General features: G+C 39.1%; 1 protein-coding gene across 6 annotated transcripts in view; it reads right to left on the bottom strand.

The window, feature by feature from the left end:
• Positions 1-814: 814 nt before the first annotated feature.
• mical2a (microtubule associated monooxygenase, calponin and LIM domain containing 2a) overlaps positions 815-19220 on the bottom strand; it is a 99087-nt gene continuing 80681 nt past the window's right edge. For 2 of the 6 annotated variants that reach the window (XM_061964011.1, XM_061964013.1), the window contains 4 exons: positions 11713-11820; positions 8399-8579; positions 8211-8281; positions 6662-8142 (listed from right to left, as the gene is read on the bottom strand). In XM_061964011.1, the coding sequence (XP_061819995.1) occupies positions 7753-8142; positions 8211-8281; positions 8399-8579; positions 11713-11820 (750 nt within the window). In that variant the 3' untranslated portion in view covers positions 6662-7752. The other 4 variants (XR_009815621.1, XM_061964014.1, XM_061964015.1 and 1 more) reach the window with 4 other exon arrangements.

Genomic DNA, 19220 nt, shown 5'->3' on the forward strand with positions numbered 1-19220 from the left:
AAGTCTGTACAGCACTTTGGCAAACTGGGGTTATTTTTAAATGTGCTATAGAAAGGAATAAACTGAAGTCTGATTTAAACATTAATCCTCTGATGTTGGCAATGTATTTCAGGTGGTAAAAAGCTGCTGATGTTATTGACTTCATGTGCCTATTTAAGTTCAAGACTGTTATTACCCCTAGATTTCTAACCTGATTGTTAGGTTTCAGGGAGAGGGTGTCAAGGTGACTAATAATTGTTTCTCTTTGCTTCATGGGCCAAAGACAATAATGACAGTTGTGTCTGAGTTTAGCTGAAGAAAATTGTTTTGCATCCACACACTGATCAAAGTGAATCAAAAGAACCAACATTCACCTGCCGTCAGTGACATGTAGATCAGAGTGTCACCTGCATAGTTGTGGTAACACCTTGAAACTGCATATTAGCAGACCTAGTGGCAGCATGTACAAGTTGAACAATAGGGGTCCCAGAATCGAGTCCTGAGGAACCCCACAGGTCATAGACATTTGCTCAGAGACACAGTTACTAATTTCAACAAAGTATGTCTTGTGATCAAGACAGGACTTGAACCAGTTAAAAACGGAACCAGATATTCCAACCTAGTTTTCTGCATTAAGATAGTATGGTCAACTGTGTCAAAGGCAGCGCTCAAGTCCAGCACAACCAAGACTGAGACTTTTCCTGCGTCTGTGTTCAGGAAGATATCATTTGTTACCTTGATCAGAGCTGTGTCAGTACCAGGGTGGGCCCTAAAGCCTGACTGGAAAGCATCAAACACACACGAGTCACTGAGCTGTTGGTATGCAACTTTTTATAGGACTTTGCCCAAAAATGGCAGGTTTGATATGGGCCAATAGTTCTTCAGTATTGTGGCATCCAGACTGTTCTTCTGTATGACAGCAGTTTTTTTTACCTTTGGAAATGTTCCAGTCCAAATATGCTAATACATTTACAAGTGTCTGTGTTAGTATTACTAACGTACTATGACACTCTTTTTGCATTGTTTCAGTTACGTAAATTCACCAAGACGTCACTGTGAAGTTAGTGATTCTGTTTAGCTGATTGGAGAGCGAGCTTCTGCAGCTGGGGGGATCACGACGATGACTTCTGTTTTGTTTAATCATTGGTTTTACTGCCGTGTTATAGACACTGTTTGGCAACAACTTTGGCATGTAAATAAAGATTTACAAAATATTTCGTACCGGAATACATATGCGGCTTATAGTTCGGTGCGGCAAATATATGTAAACATTTTTTTTTCAAGAATTTGGTTAGTGCGGCTTAAATACCGGTGCGCTCTATAACCCAAAAAATATGGTATGTGGGTCATAACCATGTATTAATTTGACATTTCAGGTTAATGTCAAGTAAAACATGGAACATGACCAGCCTTATTTGCAGTTGAAAATACCAGCATTGAGTGTGTACATAAGCCAATAATGGTAAACAGACTCAGAAAATCCAGCCATACAGAAACAGAAACATTGAGTTCATTAAACAATTACAACACAAAATCCTTCCAATATTCAGATATATGATTGTCTCCGAGTATGAGTGATATCCCACTTGTACAGGTGTCTCTAAAGAAAACACAAACACACAGTGAAACATTTTGAAATCTCTCGTTGGTGCAGTGAGATGAAAATCAATAAAGGTTTCTGTTCAATTAGTTACAACAATAATAACTTCATTCTTCATAAGGTGGTCAGTAACTTATTTCAGCAGCTGCTTTCAATATCAAACATAAGTCAGAGGAATCTCATGCTCATCTACAGTATTAAGGACGGCCACAATAGCTGATGCTTGATTAGTACAGCTTGAAAAAAAAACGGAAGCAAAATGGAACGCACCACTTAGCTACAAGCAAAGGTTCTGTTGATTCAGCGTCAACTAGTTTGTGGTCTATATATATATATATATATATATATATATATATATGGGAAGTTTAGCTCTTGTGAAGGTCTGGTGCCCCTTTGGGCAGCATTGTTTTGTCCCTCATTGAAACAGCATCTTAAAACCTTTAGAGCGATTCAGAAGAGAAACATAATCAATGGATAATTTTCTCATAGCTTACCAAACAGAAGGGAAGGAATTCATATGGGTGGATTTTGCACGAGCGGGGCGGGTTATTATTTTGCAATGCAGTCTGTTGAAAATGATGGCAAGCGCTACTCTACAAAAACTATGCTTTGGTCAAAGTTGGAATTGCTGCAAAACACATTTTAAGACATTTGACACTCTACTGCCATCTTGCGGCTAAAGTGGATAGTGCACCCCCTAATTTGTCACGTTTCGTGTGTCAGGTAAGCAGCGACACATGGGCCCATATGAATCCCCTTCCAACTGTATAAATATAGATTTTGTGAAGGTGCTGATCTTTGATCTTCAAACACAGACATTGTGTGACGGACATCAGAAAACATGTTTTGGTCGACCAAGGGCCAAAACTACTGCAAAAAACCTATTTCTTTAATAATCCTATATCGGGGGTGGGTCAAGAGCTGCATGCGGCTCTGAAGCGCAGGCCTAGTAGCACTCTGGAGCTTTTTCAAAAATGTATAAATAAATGGAAAAAAATGAGGGAAAAAATATATTTTTTGTTTTAATATGGTTTTTGTAGGAGGACAAACATGACACAAACCTCCCTAATTGTTAGAAATCACACGGTTTATATTAAACATGCTTCAGCGATAGGAGACTATTTGACGAGCGCTGTTTTGTCCTACTAATTTTGGCGGTCCTTAAACTCACTGTAGTTTGTTTACAAGTACAACTTTCTCCGACTTTCGAAGACGTGTTTTATGCCACTCCTTTTTTGTCTCATTTTGTCCACCAAACTTTTAATGTTATGCGTGAATGCACAAAGGTGAGCTTTGTTGATGTTATTGACTTGTGCGCAGTGCTAATCAGGCATATTTGGTCTCTGCATGTCTGCAAGCTAATCGATGCTAACATGCTATTTAGGCTAGCTGTATGTACATATTGCATCATTATGACTTGTTTGTAGGTATATTTGAGCTCATTTAATATCCTTTAAGTCCATCCATCCATCCATCCATCCATTTTCTACCGCTTGTCCAGTTTGGGGTCGCGGGGGTGCTGGAACCTATCTCAGCTGCATTCGGGCGGAAGGCGGGGTACACCCTGGACAAGTCGCCACCTCATCACAGGGCCAACACAGATAGACAGACAACATTCACACTCACATTCACACACTAGGGCCAATTCAGTGTTGCCAATCAACCTATCCCCAGGTGCATGTCTTTGGAGGTGGGAGGAAGCCGGAGTACCCGGAGGGAACCCACACAGTCACGGGGAGAACATGCAAACTCCACACAGAAAGATCCCGAGCCCAAGATCGAACCCAGGACCTTCGTATTGTGAGGCAGATGTGCTAACCCCTCCTCCACCGTGCTGCCTCCCTTTAAGTCCTCTTAATTAAATTTATATTTGCATGTCTCATGACACATTATCTGTATGTAATATTGGCTGCATTTCTCATAGTTGCATGTGTGCCGTTATAGACCACAGCAAACATTACCCAGCTTGCAAAGATTGTAATAAATCCATTAGAAGAAGACTCCATTTTACTAATGATTTTGATTTTTGTAAAAATGTGTATAATAAATATTACATTTCAACATTTCTGTCAACGAAGATTTCCGTCAGCCTTTGATAATAAATGATAAATGGGTTGTACTTGTATAGCGCTTTTCTACCTTCAAGGTACTCAAAGCGCTTTGACACTACTTCCACATTTACCCATTCACACACACATTCACACACTGATGGAGGGAGCTGCCATGCAAGGTGCTAACCAGCACCCATCAGGAGCAAGGGTGAAGTGTCTTGCTCAGGACACAACAGACATGACGAGGTTGGTACTAGGTGGGGATTGAACCAGGGACCCTCGGGTCGCGCACGGCCATTCTTCCACTGCGCTAATATAGCCAATATCGACACTTACATCATGTGTTGCCTTCATTATAACACTTATATAAGACTTTTAATTTTTTCCGGCTCCAGACGGATTTTTTTTTGTATCTTCGGTCCAATCTGGCTCTTTCAACATTTTGGGTTGCCGACCCCGGTCCTAGATCTTCTAGATCATTGTTCACCTGCCATATGCACTATGAGCTCAGTTTTGTTTGATATTCATGAGAGTGCATTCTGATGAAACAATCGGCCTTTAAAAAAGTCCTGACTACAACATATTACAATTGTTTTGACATAAAAAATAATATGGCGTTCTCACTTTAAAAGCATTTTTAATTGCTACAATTGTACCAACACTGACAGGAAGGGTTAAGAATTTGCGACCTTAACATTATTCAGTGAAGATATGCATGTTCTCCCTGTGACTGCGTGGGTTCCCTCCGGGTACTCCGGCTTCCTCCCACCTCCAAAAACATGCACCTGGGGATAGGTTGATTGGCAACACTAAATTGGCCCTAGTGTGTGAATGTGAGTGTGAATGTTGTCTGTCTATCTGTGTTGGCCCTGTGATGAGGTGGCGACTTGTCCAGAATGTACCCCGCCTTCCGGCCAAATGTAGCTGAGATAGGCTCCAGCACCCCCCGCGACCCCCAAAAGGGATAAGCGGTAGAAAATGGATGGATGGATGGATCATCTCTAAACAGGGATGCTATTTGGATTGCAAGAATGATGGGAACACATCTGTCCTGGGTGCAGGGGGCTTGAAGGGGCGTGGTTTAAAAGGATTTGATGCACGTTTTCGAGTAATATCAATGGGAAACAATTAGTTTAATGTTTATTATTGTAATTATTATCATTAGAAATAATAAAATCAACAGAATAAAATACAAAAATTTACTTTGTTTTTGAAAGATTGCATTAGGATTTAGTTTGTTTACCTTGCATGTCCTGGCTGGGAATCGAACCGTACCTGTAGGAACAACAGACTGAAACTAAGCTATTACGCTACCAGGAATAGCAAACATTTTGGCTGCACTTTGTTTTTGGTCAACAACCAAACTACCTTTGAGTGGAGCACTCCTCTTGTTTGGATGTTTTATGTGTCTGACCTGCTCGTCATTCATGTTGCTGTGTGGAAGCCAACTCGCTCTTATCTCGCACCTGACTGCTGATTGGTCAGCTACTACGAGCTGTCAATCATTGTCACGTTGGCAGCGCCATAAAGTCATAAGTGAGCCTGTGGGCGGGCTAAAGGGACACGCTGAGCGGCAATTTCCGGCCTGGGGCAAATGTTCGGCTTGACTCGCCCCCAAATTTGTTTTTTTTTTATTTATATGGGTGACTTTTTCCACCAAGGACTACGTACTTAAATTAAAGCAAAAAAAAAAAAAAAAAAAAGCTAAATACTTATTAAACCTCTTAAGGCCCAAGCTGTTTGTTTACATGCTTTTTTATTTTTTTTTATTTCTCTTTGCTATTTGGGCTTATTGGACCCTAATTAGAATAAAAACTAAGAATCATCTTTTAATATGATGTACTTAGTCCATAAGTAACAAACGTGTACTTCATGTTTAGTGACATGCTAATTCTTATTTTTACACTTTTTCCCCCCCAAATTCCATTGTTATACTCTTCTGACACCACCAGATGGCAGTATAAGTGTCCACATAAACGGCATTAGACCCCAATTCACTAGTGTACACAATTTTGGAAGAGCTAAAAGGTGCTGTCCACGCATGTGGCCACTAAGCCTTTAGAGGTTTTAAAGACAAAACTTTGTGTTATACGTGACAAAGCATTAGTCTTGTAATTAGTTATTAGAGACTCGGATAAGCGGAAGAAGATGGATGGATGGATGGATGGATGGAGACAAACTGTCAAACCTTTTTCCTTCACATCTTTTTGTTTCTTTCATTGTTACTGTTGTTTTTGTGTTTGACTTTATTTGGACAATAAGCGGGCCAAAACAGCAGCAGGTGCAGGCCGAGGCGCTAATGGCTTGGGACTCTTTGGTTTTTGGCAGTACTTGAACAATGTTTGGAGTGTCCAATTCAGTTTTTTTTATTCTAATGTCACTTTTGTTTCTTCGGTTTGAATTGTTAAAAAACAAAGTCAAAACAAGCTCTTTTTATTTCATTACGAACTTGACAATCGGTAACAGTGGTTCCTCGGTTGTCGTTAGCACAGTAATTACTTCCCGAAGTAATTACTTCCCGAAGGTCAAAGACCAAACTGCACAAAAAACGAATATTTTGAAATGAAATGACTAAACATTTAACATCACTTTGAATTGTATTGATACATCTTAAGTAAAGGCAGGGGAGATCCCTTTGTACTTAACTAGTTTGTTCTTGAAGTCAATAGTGTTTCTCACCTTCTTCATCGAAGGTCCCATGGTGGATTATTTTGCAGTCTTAAAAGGTAGCAAGACTGTCGCTAACGTGTTGGATTCTTTGTTTGGAGCCTTAATTCCACGGAAGCAGGAAAACCGAATCACACGGAAAGTGGGGCGTTCACAAGCCGAGGGACCACTGTAGGTTTCAAACACAAAGCCACAGCAGCTTTTTGTGAGTCATGGAGGGTTACGACTTTGATCCTCTCACAATCAAGTACATGTAGTTACAGCAGACCCACGCCTTAGTTGTTACTTCATACCATGCACAACTAATGTGAGCATGCACGGGATCACCTTTAACGGGACACCTGTAACCACCCAGCTGCTGCAAGGGAAAGACAAGTATTGACAACACATTATAGACACACAACAAAAACCACACGGAAGCAGAATGTGTTTAAAAAAAATCACATACTTTTAGAAAGATGAAGTTACACTGTAATAATCATGGATGCAAACATTACTCAGACTAAGGGATATTCTGCTCAGTTAGTTATTTCAGTCATGTGGCATGTAAAGTAACAGTAATGTTGTAAACACTTCAAAGTTGTGGAAAAAAAATCTCAGTCAGCATCTATAGATGTGAAAGGAAGCAACATGAAAGCGTGGATAAAAAGGTTAGAGCAAGAGTGGCAACAAGGCCCATCTCTATTGTCTACAGTAAAAAGATAGTCTTTGGAAATTATTTAACTCTCATGTAAAGTGTTCTCTTTGAAAGAAGAGGGTTCAGTTTCACACCCTCGCATTGCTGAGTAAACAGTAGATGGCAGCAAAGTACAAACCAAACACTGAGGAGTCCACAGTATTAATAATAATTAAAAAATAATAAAATGGGCGAGATCACAGCAGACCTTTATCCACTCTTTGGTGCTGCTGCTAAACCTTGAAGGCAGTTTCCTAATGATAAAGTGCATGAAGGCAGTAAGTCATTATGACCTCAGCTGTGCTGTAAGATCAGTCATAGAAACATCCAGCAATTGACATTTTAGCAGCCTGGCATCTCAACTTGCTTTTGGCCTGGATTTATCAACAAGAAGCTATTCAACTGCCGAATAATAAAAGGAGAATTATAAGTAAGAACGTGCACATTGCCATATAAACCAAAACCAGCAGTATGTATAAAAATCTGCCCTTTGTCTGCAGAAAAAATGCAATGTGTGTGCAGGCTTAAAAACAATCAGACTTGATCCAGAGTGTGCATTTGGAAGTCTGTTTTTAACGTTCTATTTATGACTTTTGATACATTTGTAGGATTAGGAAATGTCTTAAAGCCTGTTTATGAGTGTGATTGTGTTACCGGTCTGAATCTTTCTGCACATATTTGATGCTACCTTGAAATCAACACATTCTCCATAGAGGTGTGCTGATCTGCGTTTGAAATAATGAGCATCTTGACGTTTTTTTCCCGTGAGATTTGAGCATCTAGATGAGGCCGGCTTGCTCCTGCAGCCACAACATTAAAGAGCCCTGCCTGCTCGGCACGGCCTCCATTTGGATCTGCAGCAGAACGTCGAATAAAACCAGCAGCAGGGGCAAGCTCATGCTCAGTAGCTCATACATGAACACATAGTCCTGGACATTGTCCCTCAGGTGTCCAGCCACCGCCCGCGCTGCACTGCGTACACGGCGGGAGACACGGCGCGGGGCGCTACACACCGCGTGCGCCACACTCAGCGGCCAGCTCAGCTGCTTCCTTACGAAAGAGCTGAAGGTACCTGCTGCAGGTCGGCTCTGCAGCTCCGACGCTCGGGACGAGGCGACGTCCTCTTCATTAGCTGCACATCGCCTTTGAACTTGGCTTTCAAAAGGATCCTGGAACAAAGACATTTGATACTTAATAGAAAATACTGGCAATACAAATTGTGCTGCAGGGTACTTACTGAGCAGGCAGACAGATTCCTATGCAAACCATTGTGACGTTGCCCAAAGTGAAGCTTGCAGTACAATTTTCCTGTCAATACACCTCAATGTTAGTGTCAATTGTGCTCAGTGGTCATTACTTAATAAGTAATGCTGACAGTTGCACTTATTCCATAGTTCTGGAGGAGAGGAAACAAAGTAGTGGTACCATGTTGAGAGTCAAAGGCGTGTGATCCCTGGCGCAGGGTAGAGCTGCACTTGGCACAGCGGAAGCACTCCCTGTGGAAGTACAATCCCTCCGCACAAATCCTCTCCACCAAATAAACTCGCCGCTCACAGGAGTGACACTTTTCACTCGACTGGGGAAACGTCTTTTGGACTGAGTTGCCCTGAAGAACACAAAACACCAAAAACCAATTTGAGGACTCATTATGCAAAACCAACATGTCTTGCTTGTTTTTGTGTATGTGGGATCTGCTTAAGTCCTGAAAATCTCCACTCAAAGCATGGAGGCATGGCGGAGATATTTACAAAACAATCTTGTCTTTCTCCATACTTCTTCCAAACAAGCTGATTGGAATTTGCCCAACTTGTGACGTCAGCAGATATTTCCATATATGGTAGATGTTTACCTATAGAGTTTTGCGCGAATCCGATGTTTTAGTCCGACGCTGTACTGATGAATTAAGCTGCGTCTTTTTCTCTAACCTCTTGGCAAAATGTCTCGTACATGCACATGCATTTTCCGCTGCTTCCATTTATACTACAAAAGTGGTGTATAGTTCTAACTTATTATATCTGTCAGTAGACTGCATATGGAAGCGCTAATCGCACATCCTGAAAAGACGTCAGAAAGCGGCCTAAAGATAGATGGTCTGTTTTTTGTTATTGAAATGAAGATTAATAAAAAATTAAAAAATCTTCATATTTACTATTATGTCATAAGAGAGCACAGCGTGTAGATTCAATGTGCACAATTTAATATCTTTGTTGCTCAGATAGCAATGTTTATACAAGTTTAGATTGGGGTAAATGGGGAAAGATGTTAATGTGTCTGGTATTCATGTTAGCATTAAAGCTAGCTAGCGATTATTTAGCTGCTATCTAGCGATTAGCACACTAGCTTTTTTTTAATCTAAAAAATTAGCAGTATCACCAGTCTGTGAGTTTATCAAACAGCCGTTATCAATCACAGTTTTATTTTCCTTTTCATTTGAAACAGTCGGGTTTTTTTTAATGCGGTCTGTCCTAAATACTTGTAGTCGTTACATCCCTAACATCCATGTCTATACTTACAGAAGTACAAGTACTTTCAAAACTGGGCCAAATTGAATATTTTCAATCATAACAACATAACATAATGACATGTTGTGTGTCATTATGTTATGTTGGCCGTTATAGTTGCTGGTAACTCATAGTTACCAGCAACTATGAGTTGCTGGTAACTATGAGTTACCAGCAACTCATAGTTGGTGTAAATTGCACTATGTACACAAATATCAATCAATCAATCAATCAATGTTTATTTATATAGCCCTAAATCACAAGTGTCTCAAAGGGCTGCACAAGCTACAACGACATTCTCGGTACAAAGCCCACATAAGGGCAAGGAAAAACTCACCCCAGTGGGACGTCGATGTGAATGACTATGAGAAACCTTGGAGAGGACCGCATATGTGGGTAACCCCCCCCCCCTCTAGGGGAGACCGAATGCAATAGATGTCGAGTGGGTCTGACATAATATTGTGAGAGTCCAGCCCATAGTGGATCCAACATAATAGTAAGAGTCCAGTCCATAGTGGGGCCAGCAGGACACCATCCCGAGCGGAGACGGGTCAGCAGCGCAGAGATGTTCCCAGCCGATGCACAGGCGAGCGGTATACTGTATATATGCTCAACATGTTTTTTGTATATACGGTATTTAAAACAATGCTATAAGAACACTTTTGAAATAAAATACATGAAACATATGCATTTATTTATCCATACAACAAGAAAACCTCACACTGAAGAAAGTTTGTAAATGTGCACTTCTACCAAAACATGACTGAGTCTTAGATGTTGTACACGTTGTGCACGTATGAGTTGCAACATTGCCTCTCCTCATTTATGTAAAGAGACTATTTTGTTATTGTTGTGGTGATGGATGTATTGTCTGTTTACACTTGTTTGACAGTTAAGTGTTGAAATGACAACTGTACAGTTAAAAAAGGTTTTATGAACGTAATCGTTTGGATGCTGTAAGTAACTGTTCAGAATATTTAATTTCAATAACACGTTTTGAGGTTCCACTGTCCTCAGTCAGATGTGAAGTGAAGTGAAGTGAATTATATTTATATAGCGCTTTTTCTCAAGTGACTCAAAACGCTTTACACTGTGAAACCCAATATCTAAGTTACATTTAAACCAGTGTGGGTGGCACTGGGAGCAGGTGGGTAAAGTGTCTTGCCCAAGGACACAACGGCATTGACGAGGATGGCGGAAGCGGGGATCGAACCTGCAACCCTCAAGTTGCTGGCACGGCCACTCTACCAACCGAGCTATACCACCCCAAGATGAATACTTGTTAGGAAATACTGTGCAGTCATTTAGAGAACTTCATCCCATATGTTGAACAACTTCAAACAGTGCTCAGCACAAACAGCAGGGGGAGACACATGCTCGTGGAAGATGGTTAAGTCAAAATTATAAAACCTCATTTTTTTTACTTACAAATATCTCCAACAAGTAAAAACAATAATAATGTAGCATGATGAACTGCAACCACTGAAAGCTGTGTTGCAATGGAGCAGAATGCTTGAAATGGGAGGAGTAGTGAGAACGCACAAAAAAACCCACTAATTGCGCTGAAAAAAAAAAAAAATCAACACTTTCCTCCTGTGTCAGAGCTGATTGAAAGCACACATGCAAAAAAAGCAGACACAGCAAAGCCAACGCGTGAAAAAAGATGCTGCAGCATTTATTAGTGTGGGATATATACCGGTACTCTAAAAAGATGTATGCTCTCCTCTATGTTGTACCATCACACTTCAAACTAATATTCAGGGAGAAAAGTCAATTTGTCTTCATTACAAACAAAAAAGAAGACACACATTAACAGGTCATGCTGGATAACTTTAAAATACATATGAACTGATCATTTAGACCACTTATTTTGTTTTAAGGTCTGTTGGAGAACCTGTGAGCAATGACCTCAACCCAGTCATACTCCCATCATCATTGACCCCTGACCTTAAACAAACTCTGACAGACATCTTGTCAAGTTTTCCCAGATAAACGGAAAGTAGGGACCATCAATATTTGATAGACTTTACATGGGCGTAGAGGTGTCCCAACACTTTAGTCCATGTAGTGCATGTTTCACACCATTCCCATTGTCAGGCAAATGCCCAGCACCACGACATGAGGCATATAAGCTTAGTGTAGGTGTTGAGCGCCCAAAATGCCACAAGTGTCCAAACATGCAAGCAAAAACAAGCCAGGGGAGGGGGTCAAATGTGGAGCATACAGTAGGATAGTCACCTTGATAACAACAGATCTGTCCGCTGAGATCAACCCGCTGAGGTGATTTGCTTTTTCCTTTATGCTCTTTGACTGAAACTCTCTAGTTTGTTGTGACTGAGCTTTTTTCTAAAAATCACAGAAACAAAACATCAACTTCTGCCCAAACTAAGTTTAAACCCTTTCAGATATATGAACAGTACACAGCTTTTATGCAAAGCTTATTGTAACTTAGAGACAGAATGTTCACCAGGAAAGTCAAAAACAAAAATGAAGAAAGCCAGGTCATTGGTCAGATCCAAGACTTCATTAGTTTATGCTCAGAGACTTAAATTGTTCAGCTGTAGGACTAGACAAGGGGTGTCCAGACTTTTTGACTCTGGGGCCGCATTGGGCTAAAAAATTTGGCCGGGGGCCAAAAGCCAACTGCATGTAAAGTAACAATATATATACACACATATACTGTATATAGCATATTCATATATGTGTGTACATTAATAGACACATATTATGTACATATGATACATACACATATACATATATATACACATACACATATATATATATATATATATATATATATATATATATATATATATATATATATATATGTATATATATACACACATATATATATACACATATATATATATATATATATATGTGTATATATATACACATATACATATACATATATATACACACATATATATATATATATATGTATGTACATATACACATATATATATATATACATACACATATATATATATACATACATACATATATATGTATGTGTATATATATACATATATATGTATATATATATACATATTATATGTGTATGTATATATATATATATACATATATATGTATGTATGTGTATGTATGTATATATATATATATACATATGTATATATGTATACATATATATATATATATATATACATATATATATACATACATTTGATTGATTGAACACACATGTATATACACATACATTTATATATATATAAATATATATATATACACACACACGTATATACACATACATATATATATATATATATATGTATGTGTATGTAAATATATATATATATACACACACACACATGTATATACACATACATTTATATATATATATATATATATATACACACACACACACATGTATATACACATACATTTATTTATATATATATATATATACATATATATATATATATATATATATATATATACTGTTTTTACACGTCATATGGATGGGCGCGTGTGCACACTGACACACATACAGAAATACACACATTGCAATACTTTTTTCGCCACACAGCAGAGTGTTGATTGTGACGTAACAACAATCTGTTGTACCAGTACAACACTTCAGTTTGCATTGATTAAAGCAAGCTATAACAGACTGAACAACACATAACTTCAACTACTTCAACTTTAACAACCCCCCCAACCTCTAACCCATCCCACATCAGCCCCTGACGACAACGCAATATGTAATATAAACAATAAAACATTGAATATATTAGGAGTATGTGAGTATGTGCTGCGTCCTTTGTTCCCTGGGCGCCACACCTGCTGTTTTGGCTTGGGCTCTCTGGGTGGCTGGGGCCGTATTTTGGCTACCGCACACACTGGGAGTCAAATATATTGTACATACAAATACACTTACTGTATATACTCACATACACACAATTATTCATACATATATACATACATACGCACACACACAGGTACCTACACTCCCACATACGTACACAAATACAGTACATACTGTACCGACAAACTCAAAGTTCTTACATCCACGTTCACTATAGAAACATACATATACTGTACATATACATTCACTGTACAAACATACATATACACATACTGTACATATACATTCACTGTACAAACATACATATACACATACTGTACATATACAAGTACATATGCATACATACACTCGTGCATATAATCACGTTTCATCAAACATATATTAACGTTGTTCCCCTAGGGGAAATTGGGTAACACACGGCACACTGAAAGCTTAACCTATGTTACTATAACAATCTACAAGGTTAATACAGTTCGCTTCTTTTTTCTTCCCCTCCATTTATCTGCTTTCTTTTGTATTTCAAGTTATCATTACATATATGTACTGTTGTATTTGAAACAATTGTATTGTTGATAATAGAGGTAATTATTGTTATTATTCATTATCAATAGTGCTATTGCTATTGGTATTTGTATTGCTCCATTTGTAGTGTAATAATACTCATTGTCATTTATGTGTTATTAGTATTGATTTCAGTAACTGCTTCTTTGCTATCACTTTTACTATCATATTTGTACAAATCCTATTTGCAGGTGCTGTTCTGTTGTTTGTTGTTATTGTCTCTTTGTCTTATAAATGGTAAATGGGTTATACTTGTGTACTTTTCTACCTTCAAGGTACTCAAAGCGCTTTGACACTATTTCCACATTCACTCATTCACATACACATTCACACACTGATGGCGGGAGCTGCCATGCAAGGCCCTAACCACGACCCATCAGGAGCAAGGGTGAAGTGTCTTGCCCAAGGACACAACGGATGTGACGAGGTTGGTAGAAGGTGGGGATCGAACCAGGAACCCTCAGGTTGCTGGCACGGCCACTCTCCCAACTGCGCCACGCCATCTCCCTTATCCCTCCCTTGTCCCCGCAATTTCCCCCTCTGTCTTCCTTTTTTTCTCTTTCTATCCAATACTGCACCAAATGATAATATAAATACATTTAATAAAGTCAAATACAAATAAGGCAAAAGAGAAGTATCCCACACTTCTCTTTTGTAAAGAGAAGTGTGGGATATGTGAAAGTTTGACTCCTACCTTGTTTCTTTGGCGACCTCCTTAAAGTTTTGTAATCAATCAGAAATATCAAGCAGCTAAAATGCGCCAAACATGGGGAACTTTGTGGAGAGAGTGTTTTATATATTACCCATCATTCACTGTAATGGATTTATACAAGTGTAATTTTAAATTATATATACCGAATTTTTCGGAGTATAAGTCGCTACGGAGTATAAGTCGCACCGGCCGAAAATGCATAATAAAGAAGGAAAAAAACATATATAAGTCGCACTGTTGGGGAAATTTATTTGATAAAAGCCAACACCAGGAATAGACATTTGAAAGGCAACTTAAAATAAATAAAGAATAGTGAACAACAGGCTGAATAAGTGTACGTTATATCAGTGGTCCCCAACCACCGGGCCGTGGTCCGGTACCGGTCCGTGGATCGATTGGTACCGGGCCCAGGCCGCACAAGAAATTAAAAAAAATAAAATAAAATAAAAATAATATATTTTTTTTAATTATTAAATCAACATAAAAAAGACAAGATACACTTACACTTAGTGCACCAACCCAAAAAACCTCCCTCCCCCATTTACACTCATTCACACTCATTCGCACAAAAGGGTTGTTTCTTTCTGTTATTAATATTCTGGTTCCTACATTATATATCAATATAGATCAATATAGTCTGCAGGAATACAGTCCGTAAGCACACATGATTGTATTTTTTTATAACAAAAAAAATAAAAATAAAAAATACCCCCACGCCCCACGTTCCGTGGGACAAATTTTCAAGCGTTGACCGGCCCGCAGTTACAAAAAGGTTGGGGACCACTGCGTTATATGACGCATAAATAACCAGTGTTGGGACTAACGCGTTACAAAGTAACGCCGTTAGTTTCGGCGGTAACTAGTAATCTAACGCGTTATTTTTTATTTTCAGTAACTCAGTTACCGTTACTACATGATGCGTTACTGCGTTATTTTACGTTACTTTTTATGTAGTATAAAGTGTGTTTTATCGGAGCGCTGCTCTGTCATCGTTCTGATTCTTCTTGTGTCAAGCCGGAGAAGAGAGAGAGACATGCGCTCTGTGTGGGTGTGTGAGTGTGGGGAGGGAGGGAGGAGAGGGGGGCGTGTCTGATCATGGCGGAGCCAGAAGTCGAGTTTGCTAACATGGAGATATTTTCACTACTTTTCTTTTGTCGAGCACAAAGAAAAGAACATTTTAGTTAAATGTAAATTGTGCTTTGGATCAAAGATCCCATCTACTGCCCAAAACAGCAATTCAAATCTGCTGAAACAAGCTACATAAGCAACATGCTTCGACGAAGCTAGTAAAGAGAGATAGAGACTCCAATGACACTTTACCTCCACCACCACTTAAGGATTAACTCTGCCTCTGCTCATTCACCGCTGAAGGTACACACACTCTGTCAATCAATGTTCCCTCTAATTGTTCATGTGTGTGAGCAAACGCAAAAAGTCCCTGAGCATTGAGTGGAGTCCATGTGAGCAACTTTAGACGTGCACACTGTGGCTACACCAGCAGCACACCTGTCCCAAACCTGACTAAATAACAAGTTCAATCTCCATCCATCCATCCATTTTCTACCGCTTCGGGGTCGCTGGAGCCTATCTCAGCTGCATTCGGGCGGAAGGCAGGGTACACCCTGGACAAGTCCCCACCTCATCACAGGGCCAACACAGATAGACAGACAACATTCTCTTATTATTATAATCAAATGACAGCAGTCATTTCCATTTCTAATATAAGTGTTTAGGCCCACTTACAATGACAATAACAACAAATACTGTTTTTCATGAACTGTGTACTTGTATTGTTTGTCTGGGTGGAGGTCCTGCTTTGGAAATAATTGGTACCCCTTTCAGACATTGCATTTAGTTCCCATTAAAACATTCACATGTTGCACAATGAGATGTAAGCAGGGGATCATGTGTACATTCCTGCAACTTCCTGTTTGTAAAAAATATATTTTTATTAGTATTTATTTAATATACTAACAGCATTTAATGATTAATATTTATAAATTAAGATTCCTAATAAATGACACTAGAATAAGCACACATTTGATTGGTAAATCATAGTGTAACGACCTGGAATTACACTTTATGTGTGGTGTTGGAGTTGTCCGACTTTTTGTGTGGCTGTAAACACATCACTGGCTCAGTGCCATATGTGCAAGTGTTGGCGCACGTGAGAAAGAGCGAGCGGCAGCTGTTGATAAAACAAAGTTACTTTTGGTCTGGTTTGTACTGCAGAAAATGACCACTTTTGCTAGATATCATTTTTTTACTAATGTTTTGGTGATGTGTTTATGGCCGACAATAAAGAGTTTTGCTCAGTAAAGTGATGGATGGAATCCATGTCCTCAAAGCGTCTCGACAGACGTTACAATATTTGAACAATGATGACGAAAACGGTTTTCTCTGTCGTGTCCGTGTCGTGTCAAAAATTGTTATGCGCTTATTTTTTTATTTGATTTTGTGCGTGGCATAGATTTGCCGTGCGCAGAGGACGCTTGAGCAGTGCACAATTGCACAGGCGCGCTCCTGAGAGGGAACGTTGCTGTCAATTCTCTTATATACTCTTTCATTCTAGACTTCTAGAGTGTTTGATTATCACATCACTCTAAATGTATAGACTATAAAGTTCACAAACATAAAGAGGGATGCTCGTGGGCCAGGCCAATTTTTCCTTATCTCTAAACTAAAACTGGGGAAATGTGGAGAGTCTTCTGGGCTTCAGACATGATTTTGTATCAGAATTACTTGAGGAAGAAAATGCCTGGTTAGGCTTTGTGTATGTAGTGTGTGCCTTTCTTGGTTTACATCTATGCTGTTATTATGCTGTTTGTTACTTATGTACGTTATGTTGCAGCTATTTAAAATAGTTTTGTCAATTTGTTCTGGCCAGAAACAAATTGGTCTTTGTAACATATCTTTGTCTTTGTGTGTTGTATGTAGACCACATTGCTTAGCAGAGTTCAGTGATGCAAATGCATGTCAAGTTGATCAACAGATTGTATTATTCTCCAATGCAATAACAGTACTGAAATTAAGGCTAAAAGGGCATTAATGGGAGCTTTAAAAAAAAAAAAAAAGACAAAAAGAAGTAACTAAATAGTTACTTTTCACAGTAACGCATTACTTTTTGGTGTAAGTAACTGAGTTAGTAACTGAGTTACTTTTGAAATTAAGTAACTAGTAACTGTAACTAGTTACTGCTTTTCAGTAACTAACCCAACACTGTAAATAACCAACTGAGTACGTGCCTGGTAAGTTAACGTAGCATATTATGGTAAGAGTCATTCAAATAACTACAACATATAGAACATGCTATACGTTCACTCCTAATCGCTAAATCGGATGAAATCTTATTACGTCTAGTCTCTTACGTGAATGAGCTAAATAATATTTGATATTTCACGGTAATGTGTTAATAATTTCACACACAAGTCACTCCTGAGTATAAGTCGCACCCCCGGCCAAACTATGAAAAAAACTGCGACTTATTGTCCGAAAAATACGGTACGTGTTTTATAATGTCTACAAAGTTCAATGAGCAGGGTGTGTGTTGTGTGCAATCGTATGTTGACTTTATTTGTTGCTTATAGTTTATTTGCCCCATGAGTAAGGAAAGTTGTTTGGATTGGGTTATATACAAACCCCGTTTCCATATGAGTTGGGAAATTGTGTTTGATGTAAATATAAACGGAACACAATGATTTGCAAATCCTTTTCAACCCATATTCAATTGAATGCACTACAAAGACAAGATATTTCATGTTCAAACTCATAAACTTTATTTTTTTTTTGGCAAATAATAATTAACTTAGAATTTCATGGCTGCAACACGTGCCAAAGTAGTTGGGAAAGGGCATGTTCACCACTGTGTTACATGGCCTTTCCTTTTAACAACACTCAGTAAATGTTTGGGAACTGAGGAGACACATTTTTTAAGCTTCTCAGGTGGAATTCTTTCCCATTCTTGCTTGATGTACAGCTTAAGTTGTTCAACAGTCCGGGGGTCTCCGTTGTGGTATTTTAGGCTTCATAATGCGCCACACAGTTTCAATGCGATACAGGTCTGGACTACAGGCAGGCCAGTCTAGTACCCGCACTCTTTTACTATGAAGCCACGTTGATGTAACACGTGGCTTGGCATTGTCTTGCTGAAATAAGCAGGGGCGTCCATGGTAACGTTACTTGGATGGCAACATATGTTGCTCCAAAACCTGTATGTACCTTTCAGCATTAATGGCGCCTTCACAGATGTGTAAGTTACCCATGTCTTGGGCACTAATACACCCCCATACCATCACAGATGCTGGCTTTTCAACTTTGCGCCTATAACAATCCGGATGGTTATTTTCCTCTTTGGTCCGGAGGACACGACGTCCACAGTTTCCAAAAACAATTTGAAATGTGGACTCGTCAGACCACAGAACACTTTTCCACTTTGTATCAGTCCATCTTAGATGAGCTCAGGCCCAGCGAAGCCGACGGCGTTTCTGGGTGTTGTTGATAAACGGTTTTCGCCTTGCATAGGAAAGTTTTAACTTGCACTTACAGATGTAGCAACCAACTGTAGTTACTGACAGTGGGTTTCTGAAGTGTTCCTGAGCCCATGTGGTGATATCCTTTACACACTGATGTTGCTTGTTGATGCAGTAC

This window comes from Nerophis lumbriciformis, linkage group LG06 (assembly GCF_033978685.3).
Source record: "Nerophis lumbriciformis linkage group LG06, RoL_Nlum_v2.1, whole genome shotgun sequence".
Lineage (NCBI taxonomy): Eukaryota > Metazoa > Chordata > Actinopteri > Syngnathiformes > Syngnathidae > Nerophis > Nerophis lumbriciformis.